This window comes from Equus caballus, chromosome 20, assembly GCF_041296265.1.
Source record: "Equus caballus isolate H_3958 breed thoroughbred chromosome 20, TB-T2T, whole genome shotgun sequence".
NCBI lineage: Eukaryota > Metazoa > Chordata > Mammalia > Perissodactyla > Equidae > Equus > Equus caballus.
Genome location: NC_091703.1, coordinates 60,867,045 through 60,892,155, shown reverse-complemented (window position 1 = coordinate 60,892,155; position 25,111 = coordinate 60,867,045). Strand labels below are relative to the sequence as shown.

The 25,111-nt window shown below is 37.4% G+C and overlaps 1 protein-coding gene across 1 annotated transcript in view; it reads left to right on the top strand.

Annotated features, from left to right (window-relative positions):
• Window positions 1-25,111, top strand: part of LOC111769165 (protein eyes shut homolog) — a 1,017,614-nt gene that overhangs the window by 330,151 nt on the left and 662,352 nt on the right. The window contains exons 14-15 of the mRNA XM_070244139.1: window positions 10,005-10,197; window positions 11,644-13,389. Of these exons, the coding sequence (XP_070100240.1) occupies window positions 10,005-10,197; window positions 11,644-13,389 (1,939 nt within the window). The remainder of the gene's footprint in view (window positions 1-10,004; window positions 10,198-11,643; window positions 13,390-25,111) is intronic.

The following is a 25,111-nucleotide window of genomic DNA, read 5'->3' as shown; positions in this document are numbered from 1 at the left end:
CTCCTTATCAGGCACCAAGGAGGTGCTTATCTCACAGTTATATAGGCCACACACTATAAAACTTAAATGGGGTGAAAATTCCACAAATTCTCAATATTCTTCAGACTTTGCGTAGCTTCATGGAATTATGGGTGCATAGATTTTGTTCATGGTCTAGGACTTTAGTTCTTATCTTAAACCTTATTTGAGATAGAGAAAAATAATTGATTTGAATCAGCAAGTGATCAACATACTTGAAAGCATTTTGAAGGATTTTTTTGCCACACACTGTCATGTTCCCAGAAATCACCAATATCATCCTCCTCTAGGAAGGACATTTAAAATTTTCATGACAGGATATTGTGGATAACCTAGGATTTAATATAAAATAGGTCCGCATTGCAGAGTTCCAAGATGGATTCTCAGGAGTCTTTCTAGATGAATTAGCTTAAACTTGAGGGAGAGAGAAAGGTATAAACATGATGCATCAAGTTCAAGGAATGGATAGCCCATTCAGCCACATCCTCAGTCTTAAAAAAGGAAGAAGATAAATAAATGCACCTTTGGAGGATGAGAATTTCTGTTGTATGCTATCAAGTCATCATGAGGGAAGACAAGAATGCAAGCACTATGAGATTCTTGAGAAGTGCAGCACACTTTTGGTAGATGTTTGAATTAGACAGTAAATACAAGTATCCATTTAGCTTTAGTGCCACACACAGCCTAGGCAGAGGGATAATTCACACTCTCTGTTGAACTGTCTATATATATCCATTAAGATGGATGCTTTGTACCAAGGACATGCATAGATCAGACTGACTTCTCCAGGTAGGACCCCTGACCTAGCCTCAACAGAACCAGTTTAGATGATCCCCATCTGCTCCGGAGGGCCCTATCACAAACAATGCTATGTGAGGAGCCTTTCATTTTTGGAAGTGGAATCCTTAGGCTGCATCTTTTTTATATCACAAGATTCATACGAGGCTGTGTAGGGTTTTGATCATGTAAACCATCAATGGCCTTCAGATTTTGGAAATTCGATGGATATTTCACAAGACTCCTGTTCCAAAATCCTGATTTCCCATCTGATGGAGTTTTTCAAGAAGGGTGGTGTTCCACATGCACTTGGGCTTCAGCAGAGGCCTTGCAGGTGCTTGGAAGTCTCTTGATTTCTAATCTTGCCCCTTCGAATCCCTCTAACTGTGTATCACAGAGAAATCTCTGCAGAGTTATACACTTAGAGAGAGAAGAAGAAGGAAAAGGAGAAGAAGAAGCAGGAAGATGAGGAGGAGATGGAGGAGAGGAGAGGAAAGGGAGAGGAGAAGGAAAAAATAAGAAAGGAAGGAAAGAAGAAAAGAGAAAGGGAAAAAAACAATGTTCTGTGAGTGATTTTTCCCATAAGCCTTCTCTAGCTTATAATAGTTGTCCTGAAAACGGTCAAAGCTACTCTGCAGAGAGTGTTTTTGGCCTGAAGGTACCATTTGTGGGAGACTAGCATCCATGATGTTCCGTAGGCCAATGCCCTAGTCATTATCCCCAGGAAATCCACCCAGCACAAGAGGTAATGGGACCTTTTCTTCTACCAGCTTGCGTCTCCCCTCCAGTGACTTACTAAGCAACAGAAAAACTCAGGGCTCTATATTTCTAAGTACCCAAAGCCCAGGAGCTACTTCATACATCTTTAAATGTGGTGTATGGATGTTGCTAAATGACTTTGAGCTTACTTAGTTTTCCCATTCTTAAAATTTCAAAGAACTTACCCACTGTCCCTAGCCCATCTTTGTTCAGCAGCATTAGCATTCCTTAACAAGAGACCCTGGAAAAGGGAGAAATTCTTTTTCTCTAATGCAGAGGACACAAAGGGGAAGTATAAGCGCTAATTGCACTTATTTTTCCTCCGTCATCTCTGGCCTCATGACAAGCTAGTCACATGATTTGAGTCTTCATTGTTCAGAGTAAACTTAATCACCCCGTAAGTCAAGACTGGTATCTGTTGGATTCTCATATTCGGTTGCTTGTTTTTCTTGTAATTTAAAGGCATCTGAAGGGTCATTTTGTGTTTTAAACATCAATTAAACAAGTTGTAGGTGAAAATACTTATATATTTTGCAAGCACAACCACTTTAATTTATAGAAACAACTTTGTGAATATTAGTCATATATTCATTCAGTAAACACTCATTGGCTGGCAGCATATAGTGTGCTGAGTAGAGTACAGAATGGAGCAGACATGGACTTCTGCCTGGTAGTGCTTATAGTATCCAAGGAAAGACATATAAATCAAGGTAATAGACAAATAAAAATGTAATTCACATTGTACTTAGTATTCTGAAGGAAAAGAGAAAGTTACAGTGAGAGAAAAATAATGTAGGTGGCAGAGAAGATCTCTCTAAGGAGCGGGCACTTCAGTTGTTACATTAGGGATGAGAAAATATAATCTAAAGGAAGAGTGAGCGTATGGATGTGCTGTCAGATGTATCAATGTATATGAGAGTCATGAGCAGGAAAAGACCTTGCCCAAAATGGGGAAGTGAAGACTAGACAATATGAGTTGAGCATGGTAGGTATGGTGGGAACAAGAGAGAAGATCAGGCTGCAGAAGTGGCAGCATCAGATTATGTAGGGAGTCACAAAGAACAGCAAATAGTTTGAGTTTTATTCAAATGTGATAGAAATGTATGAGAAAGTTTTTCAATAAAGGAGGTATGTGACCTTACTCAGATGTTTCAAATATCATGTCTGTTCTGTGAAGAAGGGTCTGGAAGAAGGGTAGAAATAAGAGTGAAGAAAATAGCCAGATATTGATGGCTTCATCTATGGTTGTGGCAAAGCAAATAGAGTAAAAGATTGGATTTAAAATATACTATGGAAGAATTAGGAAGACATGGTATTGTGTAGATGTGTTAGATAGGAGAGAGCAAGAAATAAAAGACAACTTGAGTGATAGAATGGTGCTAGTACATTTACTGGGAGGGGATGGTTAGTTAGAGGAAAATGGGCTGAATCAGCAGCTCAATTCTGTAATGCTGCCCATGTGAACTTTAAGCTCCCCATGAGATATTTAACTACTGATGCTAAATGAGTAGTTGGTTATAGGAATATACTGCAGAGAGGTGTGAAGTAGAGATATAATTTTGGAACTCATCAATGTATAGATATCTTTTGAATAGTTGGCCTTTTGAAAAGTCTTTTGAATAGATGGCAGCACTTCTGGGGAAAATGTAGAAAGAAAAGAGAAAAGGTTGAAGATGAAGCCCCAAGAAATTTCAAATTCAAGACCAGAAGAAGCAGCCAAGAGGAAAGACTGAGAAGTAGGGAGAGAGAAAGGAAAACTGAGAGACATTGAATGTTTCAGAAGACAGTGGTGGATTCTGTTAAATATTCTTGAGAATTTGAATAAGAAGGAGACCAAAAACTCTGTCTCGAATTTAACAGTGTGATTGTATTTCTGGAAATTCACAAGAATATTTTCAGTGACGTGACATGAAAGCTGGATTAGAATGGCTTGAAGAAAGAATGGAATGTGTAGAAGAATTGTTGAATCTCTATTCCAGAACGTTTGCCTAGATAGGGGAAAAAGAAGTGGCTTTTACAAGTAGTTAATAAAAACGTGTGTTCAAAGGAATGTCATCCCTTAATTTTTCCAACAAATGTTTACTGGCACCAGCTACATAACTATTCACCAGACATCATCCTAGCCCTGGCCATTCGGGGGAGAGGGGAACAAACATAGTCCACTGCCTAGAGGCATTTTAATTTTAATATGCTGGTAAAGACATATAAGCCAAGTTGGCATAGAGTCATACTATTAACAGTTCTGATTATTGACATGGCCTATATATGTCGATTTTATATAAAAAATTTTGAAAAACTGAAAATGAAAAAATATTTATCTAGCCCAATTGCATAGCACAAAAATATCTCAATATTACATATTTTATACCAAAGTATTCTTAACATTTGATCTCTGATCATTAATATAGATTCTTTTCTATCATTATGGGTGCATGATATCAATCTTCAGAATGTTATTCCTGCTTTCAGGCTGACACCCACCTTATCTTTCATCTCCTGCTCCCCTTAGATAAGTGCATACAGAAATCTGCCAAGGATGCTCTATGGAACAGCAACACTGAGTCAGTTAGTGTCTTAACCAGGACAACAGAAACCATTTCTAGTATTTACAGTAAAGGGAATTGGTTACAGAGGCAAATGAGGAGAGGAGATGCAACCAGAGGATAGTGAGGTGGGTAGAGATTATTGACAGCATGAAACTACTCCAGGTAGGCTGAGAAGACAAAGGGAAGACATGGTGTCTCAGCTGGGCTAAATCCTCATCTACAGATTGCGGGGAAAGCGCGCTTCCAAGCTTATTTCTGTCGTTGGCAGAATTCAGTTCAATAATAACCACCGGTTGGTTGTGAGTCTGAATTCCCTGATGCCCTGCTGGCTGTGCCTGAGAGCTGCTCTCAACAACTAGAGGTCACTTGAATTTCTTGCCAAGTGACTCCTTCTATCTTTAAACCAGCAATGGGGTTCAAATTCTTCTTATACTTCAAATCTCTAGCCTCCTCCTCTGTGACCAGCCAGAGAAAACTCTGCTTTTAAAGGGCTTATATAATTTCCCTTTCTTAAGGTCAACTCTACCATGGAACATTGCCTAACCTAACCATGGGGTAAAGTCCATCGTGTATCATGCAGGGCCTATACGCTGGTGGTTGGGGTGGTTGGCGTGGGCAGAAAGTCTTGGATCTATCTTAGAATTTCTAATTCTGCCTACCACAGACAGGATGGGAATAAAGTTTCACCTTGTAATTGTTTTCCCCCCTTATCTAACTAACAAGTTACAGGAGAAGTATACTAACTAGATGTAAACCATTGGTTATTGTTCTTGTGACCGGCCAGTGATTTGTAACTTGTGACTTGAGAACTTTATATAGTAAAATATAGGTAATGAAATTTTGATAGATTTGGAAATGATAGAAATGATGCAAACGTTTGCTAAAAAGCAGAGATTATTCGAAGAGAACTTCAGTTTACTGAACCTTCCCTAATGACACATGATAACTCCAATTAGATGAACTGAAAGTTTCACTGTCTACGGACCTGGGAAGAGTTTATCCCTTCTTAGAACTATAATTGATGGGGAACTAAGCCTATCCTTAGAAACTGATTTACTTGGTTACCTTCTCTTGGTTCCTCTGCCTGATGTTTCCTTTATGATTCTACAAGGAAAACCGTGTCATGAATTTTAGCGTACCAATCATCTGAAATGTTTCTTCTAATTATCAAAAAGATATTTCATTTGAAGAAGGCAAACATTACTCTGAGCCAATTTGTGAAGAGTATCAAGCTACAAGGGGGTAGATCCAGTGTTATATAGTCTGGCAAAATGAATATATATTTGCAGGTCAACATCATGGGTATGTGATCTGTGAACTGTACAAGACCCCACCATTAGAACACCCCATCCCCCAACACACACAACACTTGGTCTAATGTTCTGCTGTTGCTGACTTGAATATTGAAATATTTTTCAACAAGGGGCCCCATATTTTCATTTGCAGTGGTCTCCACAAATTATGTAGACAGTTCTCTATATAAATAGTGAAATCTATTAGTAATTTATATTTTGATTGTGTTAGAAAAATTCAAGCTATCAATTATTTTAGTAAACATTATAGGGTAAATTTGGCCCACCAGTTCTGAGGAAAGTAGATTAAACCACAGAGTTAGATTGATATGAAACTGAGTTTTTTTTTTTTTTTGTATTACATACTCATCATTTCAAGTAGAAAATACGGATGAAGTATAACATTATATCTTCAATTGTTACTGTCAATGGAATGAAAAATAATAACCGACTGGGGTGGTAAACATTTCAATAGTAGACAATGGTTTGCTCAGATCTTAACACATTGTTTAAGATCGTTAAATTTAACTGATAGTGGTGTATTTTAAACAGGGTGTTAGAGTAGAAGGATGTTTTAATTTTATTATCTCAAATAATCAACTATAGGGCGTAACTGTCATAGCAAATGTTGAAGATGTAGCAAGAGGCAAAAATATAGCATGGTGATTGTGAGTGTGGGTTCTGGAGCCTCATTACCTATGTATGAATTGTGGCTGTGCCATTTTCCAGCTTGTGACTAGAGAATTGGAGAAAAGGGCTATGGGTTAACACTGGTTTTCTTTAAATCATATTTTCTTACTTAACTGAAATGAGTTAAGGGTAATTCTGCCACAGTAGAGACTCATATTCCCAATTTCCTACTCTACATCATCTCTGGATAGCTAATAAGCCTCTCAAATTTAAAGTGTTTAAACAGAAATCTTGATCTAACTCCAATCCCTAACTTGTCTTTGCAGGTGTTCTTCAAATTAGTAAATGGCGCCACTACTCATCCCATTGAGAGGAAGAACCTAGGAATCGTCATTAAACTTCTTTTTTTCCACTCCAAACATCTAGTCTATCAGCATATAGCAAAGGCTCCGCCTTCTAAATATATCCTGAAAGTAACCTTTACTCACTGTATCTACCATTTCCACTCCAGATCAATGTATTTTATCTCTTGCTTAGATTAGGTCTAGCTTCCAACTGGTGTCCCAGCTTCCATCCTTTCCTCACGTCCAAACTCCCTTCGGACTCTATAATCTTCATAGCATTACAGAATTCCTTTCATGATATAAAGCATACCATGTCATTTTCCTGCTCTAAATATTAACTATCCCAAAACTTCCCATCACTCTCAGCATTAAGTCCAAATTCAACAATAAACAAACAAAGAAACAAATTATCTTCCATGATCCTGGCCACGTCTGTGACCTCACTTCCATCCACTGATGGCCTTACCATATCCTCCGTCCACTCTGCCCAACTTGCTGTTGCTCAAACATACAAAGCATGTTCCCACTTCTGGGCCTTTGTACTACCGGTCTGTATGCCTTGAATGCTCTTGCCTCGGACGTTCACGTTAATTCAGAGCCCCGATCAAAGAAGACTCCTTGACCACTCCTTCAAAAACAGCCCTGCCTGTTTTTCCTTATTATTTATCTTACAAATTTTCTTAAGCCACTTGTTACTAATTGGCATTAATTGATTCATTCTGATTCCTTTACTAAAATACAAGCTATTTGATGGGAGAAACTTTTCGCATCTTCTTGACTAGTTCATGCTTAATACTTACAACAGTCACTGACAGAAATTGATCAATTAATATTTGTTGAGATAAGACATAGAGAGTGACACAATGTCCATGGAAAAGTGTATGACCATATTCTCATAAAGCTCTGATTCAAAAGATCCTATTTGCCTTGTTTTTTTCAAATACAGATTCAGAAAGAAAAATATATACTTTAAAAGTCATGAAGTTTTGTAGAAATGACTATCATCATCTTATCAGATATTAAGTTTTCAATAAATATCAGTGAGTAAGTCATTATGCTGCCCACGATAAGCACTCAATGCACACTGACAGATGAATGAATGAAAGATATATTGGCAAAATAAATAAACTATGGTAACCATGAATTTAAGAAATAAATATACAAAATTAAAGGTTTAATGAATTAAAGTTAAATATTTGCAATGCCTATATCATTCAGTGTAATTGAGCAGTTATGGAAAAAGAGATGGCCAGCCACGTATGAAATGTTTATTTTGGTTTAATTTTCTTGTAGCTAACAAAGAATATTATCAGAAAGACCAGATGAGGCAAAGATTGATATGTTAGTGGAATGCTAGCTGCCATAGCAATAACGTCCAAAATCTCACTAAATTAATATAATATAAATTTATTTTTCATTCATATAAAATCCAACTGAGTGCGTCTGATTTCAGATATTTTCCTTTAAATAGACATGTAGTGACGTAGGCGACTTCCTTCTTGCGGCTCCCCTATCTTTAACAAAAGTTTGTATGGGTTACCATCTACGGGAAGAGGCTAGAGCTTCACACATAGCAGATTCTTATGGATCAATCTGTAAATAGCACACTTCGTGACCATTCACATTTCATTGGTTAGAAGGAAGTCACATGGTCTCACATAAACACAAGAGCGACCGAAGGACATAGTCCAACAGAAAGTGGAGATAGTTTAGTGAACGTGCAATAAGCTTTGCCATGTGGTTTGAGATTTAAATAAGGAAAACATGGAAGTTTCTCTAGGGATACGTTGTGGTGGCATGCATTGGGATGTATGTGTATATATACAGAGAGAGAAAAGTTCAAACCATTAAAATCTACTTGGAGAAACGTTTAATTAAAAAAAGGTGATAAGTTTGCATTGCTAGCACTTGGGAGTATAACAAGATGTTCCCTATCAAGCTCAAAATTAGAAAAATAAATTCACCATTGAGAGTTAAACTCTAAGAACAGCACATAATGGATGTGAGCCTAGGCACGCAACATAGAAAAGAGAAAGTATGGCTTCCTGGCTGCTGGACTAAAGTGTCACCTGGAAGAATGAATGTATTAACATATCCAACGATATAAGAGTCCACACTATTAGAGAACACATCAAAATCATTGACACAAATGTTGGCAGGCCATGTGAAGTTGTCTAAGGATAGGTAGCTTTAAGCAATGAACATCAAGCATTCTGGATCATTCTCATGGCAATATCTTAGCCTAGTGTCATTACACATTTGAATCATCTAATTCTACCAGGTTTTGATCTAATGAACATCAAGGAAAACTGATTCTTGTGTAGTTATGCTGACAGAGAGAACTTGCTGCTTACAGGGCCTTTGAGAATCCCTTAACCACGTGGTGATTTCTCAAGGTGGTTAACGATGGCTTCTGACTGATTCTGTAGGAAAATGCTGACCAAGACCATGCAAATATTTATGAGCTGTCCAACAGCTACGGTTCCCCTGTAAGCTAGTGTCTTGGCATGCTAGTCTCTCACCTAGTTCTGTGTGCATTTTCGTTAATCTGTGAAGTTTTTCCAGGCTTACTGCTTACCTTGAGTGGAGAAAAGACAAATCTCTTGGTCTGTAAAGTGTGGAATCGTAACACATATTTTTTCTTGTTTTTTTTTCTATCACTTCTAGCCTTACTTTTTACGATTTTCTTTATGTTAGATTTATGGAGCAATTGCATAATATCAAGAATCCCTTGCCCTTTGTAAATACTTTCAGGTGTCAGTTGAAAGTCACTAAAGAGGATATGACTGTGAAGCAAACCGAAACAAAGGATATCCAGCAAAATTTACATTTTGTGCAAATTAGTTACAGTCTTGGACAAGTACTAAAACAGTGAAACAGGGATACCTATTGAATATGTCTTTGATGTTAGGAAATAGGTCTGTGTTTGTATTTTAACATAATATTTGAATTTTATTTTCTTAAAGTTCAAAATGCTTCCATAGTATAAAAAAAAAATTGACTACATTTAAAGAGAGTCTCTGATCCATTTGCACTTATTTATGCATGCATCAACATTCTCTTTCCTATGAGCCAAAGACAATTTCTTTATATGGAAATTATTTTATAAGTATATACAGAAATAGGCTATTCAAATCAAACTAAAGCATGTAAGGAACATTGCTCTGTGAGCCAATACAAATTAAAATGACTCAAACATCACTAGAGAATGTGTTTAAATTATCTGTTGTAGATGCTTCACTTTACATTAGCTTTCAACTAAATATGACATTTAGAGCAGAAAAGTTTATAATTCGTAACTGAGCATTTAAATCCAGATTGACTACCATACAGTACAAATCCTTCACTGGAAAAAATATCCTCAAAGCAAATGTACAGAAGTATTTTAACTTAAAATTAGAGGAATTAATAATAAATTTAGGCATTCAATTGAGTGTATCCAAAATTTGAGAGATTGAATTAATTTGAAACATAGGTAAAATTTACTGTAGAAATTTCATTTTCCAACAAAATAAGGTGATAATTTGAGCTATCTAATATGACTATGAAAATCCAAATGGGCCTCAAAACTAACTTAAGAAATCCTCTCTCAGGGACAGAGCAAGTGTGAGCTTAATTATGGTAATTATCATTTGCAGACCTGCTCCATTGGGCTTCTTTGTGGTGATGAAAGAAGGAGAATCACCTGTTTACCTCCCATCTCTGCAAGAACAGATACCATTTCCACACAAACACATACAGTGCCCGCTCCTGCAACTGCAGTCCACAGCTTTCCACGCACAGGGGCTCCAAGACTATGGACCACCATGGATACTTACCCGGTTGATCAAGGTGAGTAAGATGAGAGTAAGATATGGAGAAGTTTGAATTTGAGAAAGTTGTGTATTCAAACATATCTTCTGACATTTCCATCTTTATTTTTTTAAGATAGATGGTTTTTCAGGAGCGTAAAATTATCTTAGAATTCTTATTGGTTATATTTTAAGTTTTAAAAATATTGATGTCCTTTGCTAATAAATATTCTTTCTGGAACAGTGCAAAAAAATGTTCATTAATAGTCTGTATTCTGATCTGTAAATTTAGGTAAATCACTGGACCCTGATCCCAGCTTATTTTGTTTCAACTATCAGTAAATCATTTTGTTTTATCTATCAGTAAAACTTATTTAAAAGGGCCTTGTACTACTTACCTCATTCTGTCTTTATTTAATATCCTCTGAATCACTATATGTAAATTCGTATTCCTATAAACTTATTGAGAAAACACCCAGATTTTTTTTAAAACTCTGCTTTTTTCCTATTGTGAAGTAGTTTGATAACTTGAGTATGTGTTTGTTTGTTTTTTTTTTTAAGACTGGCACCTGAGCTAACAACTGTTGCCAATTTTCTTCTTTTTTTTTCTTTCTGGTTTTCTCCCCAAATCCCCCCAGTATATAGTTGTATATTTTTTAGTTGTGGGTCCTTCTGGTTGTGGCATGTGGGACACTGCCTCAACATATCCTGATGAGCGGTGCCATGTCCGTGCCCAGGAACCGAACTGGCAAAACCCTGGGGCGTGGAAGCGGAGCGCGCGAACTTAACCACTAGGCCATGGGGCCAGCCACTCGAGCATGTTTTGATATGTCTTATTATTTAGTTTAATAAATCAAATAATGTCATATTATAAATAGTATATCATATTTTAAATTCCAAATTCACTCTTCATATAGTTAATGTCACTCAGGACAATCAGATTGAGAATTATAGCCCTTAATAATCTATCAGTTACTTAAGAAAAAATATTTTTTGAAGGCTATTGGATATTATAAGTAGAAAGGTAGACTGCTCTATATTTTGTCTATATAATTTCTCTTCTTTTAAAAAATTAAGGTGAAATATGTTATCTAATGTAAAGAATATTTTGCCTATTTAGAAAGTAAAATAGTATTTCTCGCATTTCTAACCCGATGGGTCAAATATCCATTGATTCTATCAGTGACAGAGTCATAAATTTTCACGTTTTATAATTTGAAGGAGTGATTTGGTTTGGAATCTGCTGATTCTATGTAACACCATTTGTTCTGATTTTGGCCCTCCCCTGGGGTGTGAAGTTTGTGAAGTCACTAAACTTTTTCAAACCCTTTTATTAGAAATATGATTTACAGAGCCTTATTTGTCTGCATATGATGAGTGCAAGGTAGCAGTGCAATTTGCAGAAGATTCAGCCCAGGGCCAAAGCTGTTCATTTTTAATTCATTTTTCTGATTCTTTCTTTCTTTTTGCCTTTGCCTCTCTAAAGGTCCAAAACAGACAGACATCTTCAAGCATGATGTTCTCCCAACCACTGGTCTGGCGGCATTAGGTACTGGCATATCCTTTGAAAGATATTTACTCAAAGATGTGATTGCCGCTAAAGAACTTTTAGCAAAACACAGTTTTCCTTCTTCCACAGATGTTTCCTCTTCTCGATTTTTGAATTTTGGTGTTCCCGGCCCAGCGCAAGTTGTCTGGGGCAAAACATCTGTACCACATCTGCCTATCCAAGCTTCAGCAGCCACACCACGATTCTTCTTCCTCGATAGGGGAGAGAGGACCCCATTTATCATCTCTTCAATGACAGATTTTATTTTTCCCACACAGTCTTTATTATTTGAGAGTGATCGGTCTGTTGCCTCATCAGCTACTACAATGAGTTCAGTAATTAGTGGCATTCTGGGAGCTGGTGTTGAGTTAAACAGACACTCATTACTCTCCCATGGATTTCTGCTCAAAACTGCTTCCACAGGTGCACCTCCAGTTGTCTCTATGGGGGCTCAAGAGGGTATTGAAGAATATTCAGCTGTTTCCTTAATTTCAAGAAGAGAGTACTGGAGATTGCTGAGCTCCTCAATGCCTCCCATCTCTCCTGCTAATGTAATTATATCCAAACAGGTAGCCATCGTAAACTCATCGGCTTTGCACCGATTCACTACACAAGACTCCATTCCCAGTGAATATCAGGTTATTACTGAAGCATCTAGCAACCAGAGACTCACGAACATCAAATCACAGTCTGCTGATTCTTTAAGTGAATTAAGCCAAACATGTGCAACATGTTCTATGACTGAAATAAAATCCTCTCATGAATTCTCAGATCAAGTTTTGCATAGCAAACAGTCCCACTTTTATGAGACATTCTGGATGAACTCAGAGATATTAGCCAGCTGGTATGCCCTAATGAGAACTCAAACTATTACTTCTGGGCATTCATTTTCTTCTGCTACTGAAATAATGCCATCAGTGGCATTCATGGAAGTGTCATCCTCATTTCCTTCTAAAAAGAGTACAAAAAGAAGAATTTCAACCCCATCCGTGGAAGACTCCATTGCCCTATCAACTAATTTGGATGCTAATTTATGTTTGGATAAGACTCGTTTATCCATTGTCCCTTCACAAACTGTCTCCTCAGACCTGCTGAATTCTGATTTGACTTCAGAACTGACTGAGGATCTTTCAGTATCAGAAAACATTTTAAAACTATTGAAAATAGGACAATATGGAATAACTATGGGTCCCACTGAGGTACTGAATCAAGACAATTTGCTGGCTGTGCACGAGAGTAAAGGATCTCATAAACAGCTCAAACTTCACACAAGTGATAGGTCTCTAGATTTTGAATTAAACTTACCAAGCCATCCAGAAACTAGGCATTCAAGTGAGCTTAAAAACAACCTGCCACCGTACATGGACTCCAGGTCTGATCTTTCAGAAGTAACCTCTAATGTTGCGTTTTATACAGTTTCAGCAACTCAATCGCTTCCGGTACAGACCTCTTTCCTCACGTCTGTTCTTGCGCCAGATTGGACATATTATACAGATTATCTGACCTTAACATCTGATTTAAAACAAGAGGTCAGAACTTCTTCAGAATGGTCCAAATGGGAACTTCAGCCTAGCGTGCATGATTGGGAGTCTCCTGCTGCAAGTCAGACGCCTGCCATCACTAGATCTCTTACTTTGCCTTCGCTGGAGTCCATTCCAGCACCTCGTCAGCTGATGATTTCTGGTGAGTTTCTCAGTTTCAGTTCAGTAAACTTTTAGAAATTAGTTTCTTTTCTATAGAGAAGAAAGAGCCTGTCGTGGTCACCAGGTGCTCTAAACAGCCTCTTTGTAATCAGGGCAGCAGCCAGTTCAATGGAGATGGCACCTGCTGTTGTCCCTGACACAGATGGTTATTCTTTACACACTGCCACAAAGGCTACCAGATCAATACAGGAGTGTGTTGGAGATGGCTACACTGCTGGCAAGCAATCAGAAACTGAACTAGTGCAATTCATTACAATGGATCTTTCAAAGTTTAGGAATAACTTTTATTATTCTCATTTCTTGAAATAGCTTCTTTGTCAGGTTGAACACAATATACTGCACACTATCTACCACTTTCTTCAGTGCTAGTTTTTTTTTAATGGGAAAGTTGAAGAAATCAAGAGCTTGGGTTTTACCAGCCTACGTGGTATGTTTAATCATTTTTTTTAATGCAAAGCTGTGATGCTTTCATTATATATAACTCAGAATATAAGTTAACTTCATATCCTTTATTTAACAAAAACACTATATAAAAGTTAAAACAAGATAATATTCCATGTGTGAATTTGAATTCTGTCTTGAAATAATTAATGAAAAGACTCTTTTCTTAGATAACTTAGTTCTTACCTTAAAGCACTTTAGAAATTACTAATCTTCTCAACCCTTGTAATTACTATCAAATTGGAAAGTATAAAAAAAGTTTAAAGAATTGTATTTAGCAAAAGGAGAGGATTTTTTCCCATTATTTAAAGAATTTCTATCTTGTGGAATTTCAAGTGTAACTTTGTAGCAATGAAGTTAATTTTTCTTCAATGAGAAATTTACAGGTTTTGTGTGGTTACGTGTGTATGCTTCAGAAGAAGCACATATTGTATCAATCTTTAAAAATATTTAGGTGTGTAATTTATGGCTGGCAACTCAGTATTATGAAAGACCAAATCATTATATTTGGTATGTCCAATATGATATGATTTTCTTTACAAAGTTTCTAAAAATAGCATAATAATTTAATTACAAATTTAAATATGGTATTCTCCTTGTACTTTTACAGGATGATAGCTTGGTGTAGAACTGTTACAACTCATTGGCAATGCCGAATACATGACTTCTCACATATAAGGGTCTTAGTAAATGCAGCTGAGTTACGCTTTCTCCTCTCATAAAATTCACCCCATAGCCACTCATCGAAATTAATCAGGACACAAATTCTCCATCTCCAGGAAATCAAATCCTAGGTTTTCCCTTTATGAACTAATCCTTGTAAGCTTCCATTTTTCCCATCCTCTCATTCAACTGCAATCATTCTTTGATACTTTTGATTCCTCCGGTTCTCCTAGTCTTCCAGTTTCATTTGCCTCCCTAATCATTTTAGACATCATAATCAATCATTTACAAGGCACTTGCTGACATTTTCCAATACGTTCACCTATTGTGTTGGTCAGTGTCATATCACGAAATAGCACACTCCAACTGAATATTTGGGAAGAGTTTAACAGACGGATTATTTGCTAAAATAGGGGTAGAATTTAAGGAAAACAATCAGGGATAGTATGATTCTGAAGGGACTAGTAATGACAGAATGCCACTGCTACACCTAGACATAAGAGACAAAGGAAAGAGCAGTCTTCAGGACCAAGAATCTAAAGAGGAAAGTTGCCAGTTTACAGAAGCTATGCTATGGCCTTTAGGAGGGAGAAACATGGGGTTCCAAGGCAAGCCAAGCAGGGGAGACCAGGAGATACATACCTAACCTCACTCTCATCTTGTCTTCCAGTCTCCTGCTGTTGCTTCCCATTGGTCAAACCCATTCAGTGCTGTGAATGATCTTTACAAATGCATCTAGTCTAATGTCTTCATGTAAGAAATAGTGAGGTAGGCCATAGTAGAATGGCCTGTGGTGCTAAAATCTTAACTAGGTTCCATGATACTGTGAAAATATAGAATGAGCGTGTAACGGATGCAGGGAGAATTTCCTTGTATGTTTCTAAAGTGGACCATTGACTGGGTATTATTTCTTCCCCACTACTTCCATGCTAGAAAAGTATAAATGTTAGAAAGCCTGGAATTCTGGGCTCCCTTGCTCTGGTGGATTCCTCATATTTCATTGGGTCACTGAGAAGAAATGAAATCTAAGCAACCTCTTATGATTAGCAGAGTGAGGCCTCTTGGAGCTACCTCTATCAATATGTTTCTTAGAGTTTTGTGTAACTTTTAAAGTACATGATTGCTTGTTCTGTAGTATAGGGACAGCTCTATTAAGCTGAATCAAAGTTGTCTTTCTCAGCTGTCCTCATAATGAGACCCGTCTTTGTGGTTTGGTTTAAGTCATGAAGCAAATGACATTTAAGAGAAAAAGAGTAAAAATTTCTAGCAGTTTGGTATTATTTTCCTATAGCAATATAACTTTCTATTTTTTCTATCAGTTATTTGGAAAGTATGTAAAAGAGACAGCCAAAACTCTTGATCAAAATATTCTCCAATAGCAATGGATAACAAAAATAGTACAGAAATGAAAAAGTTTGTATGAGTTCCATTTATTCCAATCATAGTTGAGAAATTCTAAATTTAAAAAAATCCAGTGCAATATTAATGAATCCTGGCAAATGTCAAAGGAGTAAATTTTCCAAGAATAGAAGGATGAGTCAAGGAAGATATTTAATAATATAATTTACCACATCATTAGGTAAAAGATTTTGACACTCAATTTATAGTTTACAAAGAACATTTCTTTTTTTTCTATTCTAAGGAATTTACATTATCTCCAAATATTTTCAGCACCTACTATTATTTCTCAAACATAACAAAATATAAGTAGCTCAGAAAAATATTCAATGTCATTCTTAATGTTGAAACAGAAGAGGTAATTCCATTATGCTCATTATGCTCATAGACAAGTCAAAATGCCTTACACACACATATGCACGTATTTCTTACATACCATCTATGTAACATAATGGAAAAATGCTCTAATTAACTGAAAATACAAACTAGTGATATTTAAAACTATACAGGACAAAGCTTAAAAGATAAAATTTATTGAATACCTTAAAAATACATAAATGGAGATATGATATTCTTATTTAAAGTTCAGAAATATGAGCTCTTAACATTACATAAATACTACATTTGAAAATTATAAAGCAATTTCAAACACTTCAAGGGAGGTAATCTTCACAACTTGATTAAGTCATTTTAACGTGCAAGAGAATAGCTAGGGAGATGTTGGCTAGGAATGGCAGTAAGGGAGTGTGTATGTTTACATAATATATTAAAATAAAGTATAGCAAATTATTATTATATTATTACAGGAACATCAGTAAAAGGAAATAGAATAGAAAGCCCAAATACACGTTAGACAAAAAAAGGGGAAATTTGCTTTGATAAAGATTTTAATATTTACTAAATTGTGTTTGCACATTCTGTCATTTTGAAAACCCTTCCTCTACATCTTATACCAGAATAAATCCTATGAAGACCAGCTAGATAAAATTGCAAAATAAAACATTAGATAATCCAAATAAAATGTGTCAATATTTATTTGATCTCTAAATGGAAATTTTTCGTCACTGAAGAATATTCACCCTGAGCTAACATCTGCTGCCAATCTTCCTCTTTTCGTATGTGAGCCGCCACCACAGCATGGCCACTAACGGACGAGTGATGTAGGTCCATGCCCAGAAACTGGGCCACCAAAGCAGAGCATGCCAAACGGAACCACTAGGCCACCGGGGCTGGCCCTCTAAATGGAACTTTTTAAGCCTAAAAGCAAAAATAGAAATACACAAATAAAATGTTGATAAAGAGTACATTTTATAGTAGAATAACTAAAATTAATACCCTTCTAAGGTTATATTATGAAAAATGGTTATAAACATTGTTAAAGCAAATATCTGCAAAAATGCATTGCCTCATAAGATAAACGTCATTGTAAAGTACTCTCTCAGATCAAAGAAGAAAAGCTGACTTCTCAAATAAATAAAATGATTTGCTATTGAGAGTAAAAATATATTTAAAAATCATCAGAAGCAATTGAAAATGCATATCAAATTTAAAATGAGATACAAATTTTATCCATTTTGTCTTCTTCAATGGTAATCCTCTGAACTGGTGAAAATCCTCTCTCTACTCAGGGGACAGTAGATGGGCACCATCTTCCTGGAGGATTACTTGCCAGCAATAATTTTGAAAAAATTAAATATCATAATTTCAATTTTAGGAAATTAGTATCAATATACCCCAAATTGTATTATTAAAATAGTAAATATTTGGAAACGGCCATGTCCTAAAATAGTGGATTTATTAAATAAATATTGACATGGAGAATTTCTCCTCTCATGCTACTAACCAGAAGTGATAAAGCACATATACAATATATTTGCAAAATCATGTGTACATGCACCCCCCACATATGCATCCACAGCATTCTTCCAAAACATTAAAGATATGGTTTTAATATTTATTTTTATTTTCTAAAAGTTTTACACTGATTATATATTTTATAGCCAGAATAAAATATTTTCGCAAATATTTGCTTATAGTGAGAAAGAACATTTCAGAAAGCATATTTAATTATTTTATTCATATTAGATCAAAATAATCAAGTTTTTACAAGAATTTTGAGAAAAATATTTGTGTAGAAAAAATAGAAAGTTATTGCTAATTAGCATTCTTCTAGTAACAGGCAATCAAAAAACTTGCAATACAGTGCTCTGAAATAACGCAGAGATATATACGTTTATGTTCAAATGTTCCATTTATATTTTTTAAACTAAATTACTGTGTAGATGTTGAAATCATTAGTAACATTTCTGCAGCGTTCTGTACCTTTTTACGGAAATTGAAAACACGTGGAATGGAATTAATCGCATCATTTTATACAACATTCAGATATTTATTGACTGACTCCTTTGTGATGGGACCAGACACCCCTGCAATTTTTTCTTTGCTTGTCTTTTTGTTTTGGCTCAGAAGCACTCAGATATGAATTACACCTTTTAAAAACAATCACAGCTGTTTATTATTTTTTCTATTGGCAAATTTTGAGTCATGTTTATATCCTAAGGGTTTCAAATGTCTCATATTTACATTTTATAAACCAACAAACATGAAGGAAGAAGTCTTCCTTCTGTTGAAAGCTGCTAAGCACCAAAAGGGATAAACACAGGTGGTGGCAGCCTGTCTGTCACTGTCCCTGGTGCTCAAGGAGGTATTTGCCTAGAAAAGGAGATTTTTGTCACAATGTCTAATGGTCACTTTTGTTCTAATTTAATTTCTTTTTTTTTTTTAAACTAAATTTTTTTTTTTTAAAGATTTTATTATTTCCTTTTTCTCCCCAAAGCCCCCTGGTACATAGTTGTATATTCTTCGTTGTGGGTTCTTCCAGTTGTGGCATGTGGGACGCCGCCTCAGCGTGGTCCGATGAGCAGTGCCATGTCCGCGCCCAGGATTCGAACCAACGAAACACTGGGCCGCCTGCAGCGGAGCGCGCGAACTTAACCACTCGGCCACGGGGCCAGCCCCTGTTCTAATTTAATTTCAATGTGTAAAACTGACCCAGTAATGGACGCTACTGGTTTCCCTGCAGCTCACACTGTATCTGCTGAAACTCAGTCCACAGCAGTTGTAAAGTCAGAAGCAAACTCCTGGCGTCGTCTTTCCCGCGCCGCTCCCAGCACCTTTCACGGATGAATGCCCTGCGCTTTTTGTGTTGTGCTAGTCTGCAGTATTCAAGAGCGTTCATTATTTGCATTTTATTCCCACTCATCACTAAAATGAATCGTATAATCGACACCATACACAAAATATAGTAGAGTGACTATAATAACTTAATAATACAAATCTTTTTATGCATGTTACAGATCTTTGGTTTCAAAACACTTTCATCTTCACTGCTGAATACCCATCTCAGTAGTATGTGACCTTGGGAAAACAGTGTAGATCAGGGATTGACAAAGTACGGCCTGCAGGTCAAACCTAGCCCACCACCTGTTTTTATGAGGAGTTTCAGTGGATTACGGCTATACTAATTTGTTTACCTCCTATCTCTGGCTGGCTTGTACAGTCACAGGATAAAGTTAAGTAGTTGTGACGGAGGCATTGTGGTCTACAAAGCCTAGAATGCTTACTAACTTGTCCTTTACAGAAAAAGTTTGCTAGACCCTGGTGTAGTCAAATGTGTGATTTTTCATTCTTCTCAGGTTAATATATTTTTACCTTCTTGGCCAAGGTGTAAATATCAGCCATACATTGACTCAGAAAAGTTCAGATTTGAAGCCTGCTTGATTCTATTGTGCTCTCCCAGGTTACAACATCCCTGCGTTCAGTGCGGTTCTGACAGAGCCCCAGTTTAGAGCCATAGACTGTGGGAAACGCCCACCACCTTCTCCTTGTGAATTTCTCAGACCTGTGTCCGCGGCTGGGGTGTGCACACAGGACCCCACTCTCAGAAGGACCCCATACTTGGTAGAGCCATGGTGTGTGGGAGTTCAGCGAGACTCAAAGGGAGGATAAAATAAAGGTGCTATGGAAGTTACAGGCTCCCAGTGGGGTGGGAGAATCTGCACGTAGCAAGAAGCGAAAGAAAAGCAGTTGAATTAGTTTGTTTCAGGGTTCAGGGTTAGTTCATGCCAAGAGCAAACTGCAGTACTAGCTGTGAAATATGAATTGTGTAATTTTTATGCTTCCACAGGAGTTTAATCCTCTTATATTTGCATTTAAAACTGGCATTTCGTAATAAAAAGCTGAATGGTAAAATTTATGCTAATAACTGAAAATTTAAATTTTTCTTAGAATGATATTACACAAAAAATTAAAAAATACCATGAAAAGTTCGGAGAGAGAGCAGAGAAAAAAGAAAAAAGCTTTATATTTTAGCATCTTTAACGGGGTTTTTGAACAAATGACCTTGTGTTTTCGTTTTGCACTTGGCTGGGCAATATGCGTATATGTACATATCCAGCCCTGTCTGCGCTCCGCTGTTGTGAAATTCTCTTGCCTTCTCTGCCAGCCCAATTTCCCGCTGACCGCTTAACTGTTAGCATCCCACAGGGTTTGTTCTTAAACTCTTCCTCTCTCTCCTTTCTTTCCTTTCTTTCCACACACCCTTCCCTCTCCTTTTTCAGTTCTCATTCCTTTATTCCACACATTGTCTTTGGAGATATAGCACTTACATCCACGGCTTCCAATAAATCAGAGATACAGACTCTCACCTATTTTCAGACTAACATTTTTTTACTTATCAGTCCCTCAAAAACTTAAGATAAAATCTTTCCTTCTCCAGCGCCAGAACCTTCATCTCTTTCATCTCTCATGCTTTCTTCTCCTCTGATTCATGTCTCAGACCTGAAATTTATATCCATTTATATTCCTAAGCTTCAGGATAAACTTTATTTTATAAAAAGTATTATGAATTGTATCTAAAAATTTCTCCCATCCAGCTTCTTAGCTCAACTCACTATTATTACTCCAGTTCAAACTCTGATCCTCTCTTCTAGACTAACGTCATACTCTCTAAAATGGGCTACCTATTTCTAGTCTCTATTCTCTCTGGTCTCTCTTCCACATTACTTTCAGAGTTGTTTTCCTATGTGATTTCTCATTCCTTTGCTTAAAAAGCTTCAGTGGATCTTCATTTCCTATAAAAAGAGGTTTAAAATCCTAAACGTTCCAACTCCAATATTCAGCCTTGATTGTGTCATCTAAAGTCACCCTCTCCCACCCATGCCTACTCTATTTTATGACTCATCATTCCTCAATCCTCTTATTCAGTTGCACAGCTCTGCATTTTAGTATTCACAGTCCCTCCTCCTGAATGCCCTCTGTTGCCCAGTTTGTCAGAATTCCTACCCTGAGGCCCAATTCAAATGTCGCCCTCTGCTGGAAGACTTGTAAAAACACTTAAAATTTGACTTTGTCTTTATTTTTGCTCCTATAGAACATTGTGGGTAACTCAATGTCACCTTCACTTTTGTCATTTGTTGTTTTGTTAACTTCCCTCAACAGTATTCTTGCCTTTTCAGGACAGGAGCCATGTGTTAATAGATACAATGCCCTACCCGAAGCTTTGCTGTAATTACGGCAATCCCAGGAAAGACTGTAAAACATCGATCTTAAAACTGGTCGCAAAGACTCCATCCAATTTAATGTGTTAGGGAGGCTGAGCTGTGAAGGCTGCTATGACCAGAGTAACATAAGCTGTGGATGTGAGGAAGCCAGAGAGTAGAAGAAATCCTCTAAGACTGAAGAAATAAACAAGGCTGAAGTGTCTGGCCCCCCAAGGAAGAAGCCAGATCACTCAATATACAGTAATCTCAAGGAATTATCAGCTTCATCATGGTTCAGGATACCTTTGGGTGTGTGCATGACTTGATATTGGGAGACCGTAGGTAGCGAGTGAGGCCTGTAAAGATGGGGCGGTCACAGTTGATTTCTAGGTAATCAGCCAGTATTGAGCTTGATTCTAGACGTCCAGGAAGCAGAATTCATTTAGGGAAGAGCTACCTGTTCTTGAGCCAGGATTCCTAGCACAGCTTAAGTTCGAGGCCGAATATCATACACAGTGAGAGTGTGAGTGTGAAGGTGGCATTTGATGTTTCAAGCAGAGGCTGCAAGCAACCTAAACCTCCCAGCCCTGTGATCTGGGCCAGTGTTATGATAAGGCGCAGAGAGGACAGGCTCAGGAGGAAATGATTTGTCCGAGAAACAGCGCAGATACTCAGGGGGCATCTCTGGATATTATGGGCATGAAGACAAAATTCCTGGTTTCAAGGATAATTACAATAACAGTAGCTGCCATGTATTCAATACTCACTTAGTAACTGACAATATCCCAGGGCTGAAGATTTGGTCCCCTCACAACTTTGCAGATGAGAAACAGGCAGAGACTCTATTAGCTCAGTTCCCTCAGTTAGTAAGTGTTGGAGTTGGCCCTGGAATTTCAATTTGCAAGATCCAGATATGGTGAATTTTAAGGGCAGCGTATTGTTCGGTGAAGGGAGTGAGGCTCTGCTAATTCTCCGCATCCTTCGTGTCTTCATTGGCTCCCACGCTTAGGCAGATCTCAGCTGAGCCTTCTGGTGAGGGGCTTCCCTCACTCCAGGGAGGCCAGGGAAGAATAAGGAAAGGAAGAGAGCGAGGTTCAAAACCAGGGTAAGGACCTGAGGCTCACTGTATTTTGCCCGTGGGTAGGGGCAACATATCTAATTCTGCTAATGAGGAGAACCACTTGCCTCTCCACAGATGTGGTTTTCCTCAGTTCTATTTACTGTTGTCAGTCACTTGTACACAGGAAATTAATAAAAAGATATTTCTGTTGCCTCCCAAATCTATTTATACTGGAAGCATGTGGCGCAGTATGACAAGTTGTCAGTTTTATGAACATCAATCAGCAATATTTTGAGATGCTATTTAATGTCAATAATTAGGATATTATTCCAACCCCTCGACAGTGTTATCATCTAAGTGTAATGGTGATTAGCATAACATATGCTCTTTCTTAACAACCAAGTTTGACTTAGCAACACGTTTCATTGAGGACGCACCACGTTCTGGGCTCTATTTATGGTGTGAGTGATATACTACTAAAGAAAACATGTTTCCTGCCCTCCTAGAGCTTACTTCTAATGAACAAGGATAGATAGTAAACACCAAGCATAATAAACCTGCATTTCTGAATAACATGTTATATATAATAAAGTGTACACAGTATAGTTCTAATATGTAGAGTGTATATGTATGTGTATATATATATATATATATATATATATACACATATATATGTGATGTGGTAACGTGTTGATGAAAGAAGAACTAGAGCAGATTGGGGGGGTGTCACACGTTCTGGGATGATGGCTGAGAGACAACAGTATGGTCTGATTTGAGCTTATTGAGGAAGCCACCTTGAAGGAGATGAGAATTGTGTAGGTATTAGGGAGGCAATTTATCCCACAAAGAGCAAATAGCCAATGCTGCGTCAAGGTAGGCGTGTGTTTGACATTTTCTAAGGACAGCAGGAAGCCAGTGCGGTGGAGCAGGCAAGCAAGTGGGAGACTTATAGAGGATAAAGTCGTGTAGATAATAGGGGAGAGAAGACAAAATCAGATTTCAAGAATTTTAGGCCGTTTTAAGGGAAACAGAAAATTACTCCAAGGGTTTGGGCAGAGAAGTGACATGACCTGAGCGATCGTTCTGGCTGCACTGCGGAGGGCTGATGAGCGTGGGGGCGGGCAGGCATCCAGGCAGGGGGAGCAGCGAGGAGGTGAATGCCCTAGTCCTGGTGAGAAATGACCAGGGCTCAGTCCAGGGTCAGCAGTGAAGACTTGAGAAATGGTCAGATTCTCGCTATATTTTGAAGGTTGAGCCAACAGGATTTGCTGATACATTGGATTATTTTTATTTATTTTGGTAATCAGTTTTATTAAGCAGAGGGAAGTATCTTAAGCCACCCTCTGAAGACAAATAAGGGGAAATTATGCAAACCAATTTTTCCAGACATGCTACAAGTAGATTTATCTCAAATTTTATCAGCTATAAAACTGTGTCTAACAGCAGCTCTGTCGTAATGCAAAAGTCTGATAAGTTTATAATGACATTCCTGATTATGGCCCCGAGGCACAGAAAGACCCTATGTCTTCTGCATCTGCCGTGAATTAACAAGTCATGCTCAGCATGAAATATATGTTTAGTGTTGTGTATTTACACTTTTGCTTGGAAATTTATTTGTGACAGTGTTGAATGGAGAAACTCTACTAATCATAGTATTTCCTAATTCAAGCTATCTGTGGCCTAACCACAAGGTGGTATAACTGGAATACTATATGTATGTGTTTGTGTATGCATGTTGTATGTGTGTAGACTTGGGTGTATGCTTGTGTGTTTGTGTATAGCAGAAAGTCAATATGGAGTGGAGAGACCCAATGATGCAATATGAACTATTGAGAGAGCAGATGGCAGAATTAGAAAATATGAAAATAGAAGAAGATAGATGTTGAAGACATGAGATTTGGTAACATTGACACTGAAATTTTGTAATTGTGACACAAATGCTGGAATTATGAATACTATATTTGGACGAATGCTATATTAGTTGCCTGGGCTGCCATAACAAAGAAGCACAAGCTGGAAAACTTAAAACAAATTTGTTGTCTCACACCTCTGGAACCTAGAAGTCTGAAAACAAGGTGTTGGCAGGGCTATGCTCCCTCTGAAACCTGCAGAGGTGACTTCTTCCTTGCCTCCTCCTAGCTTCTGGTGGTGGCTGTCAATCCCCAGTGCTCTTTAGCTTGTAGATGCATCACTCCAATTTGCCCTCTGTTGTCACATGGTACTCTCCCTGCGTGTCTCACCATCTTCCTATAAAGACATGCTACCACACTAAAACAAAATGTTGGTTCTGGGTATTTGTGCATTTCCCAGGCTATTTAGCTAGATTTTTTAAAACCCTGAGTTATACAATTTCATTGTCTGGTAATATGGCAGAAGCTTGGAAGATGACCAAATCCTAGAATTCCCATTCTGTGACTTACTTGCTCTTTGGCTTTAGAAAAGTTACATGACAGCCTCTGTTGTCCATCTGTAAAATGGACTACCGCTAATTTTGTGGAGTCATTTTTTAGGAATGTATGAATAAATATATATAAATTGCTTTCACAGTGCCACCTAAATGTTAGCCTCTGCCTAGACTTTTGTTTTTTTAACCCAACTCC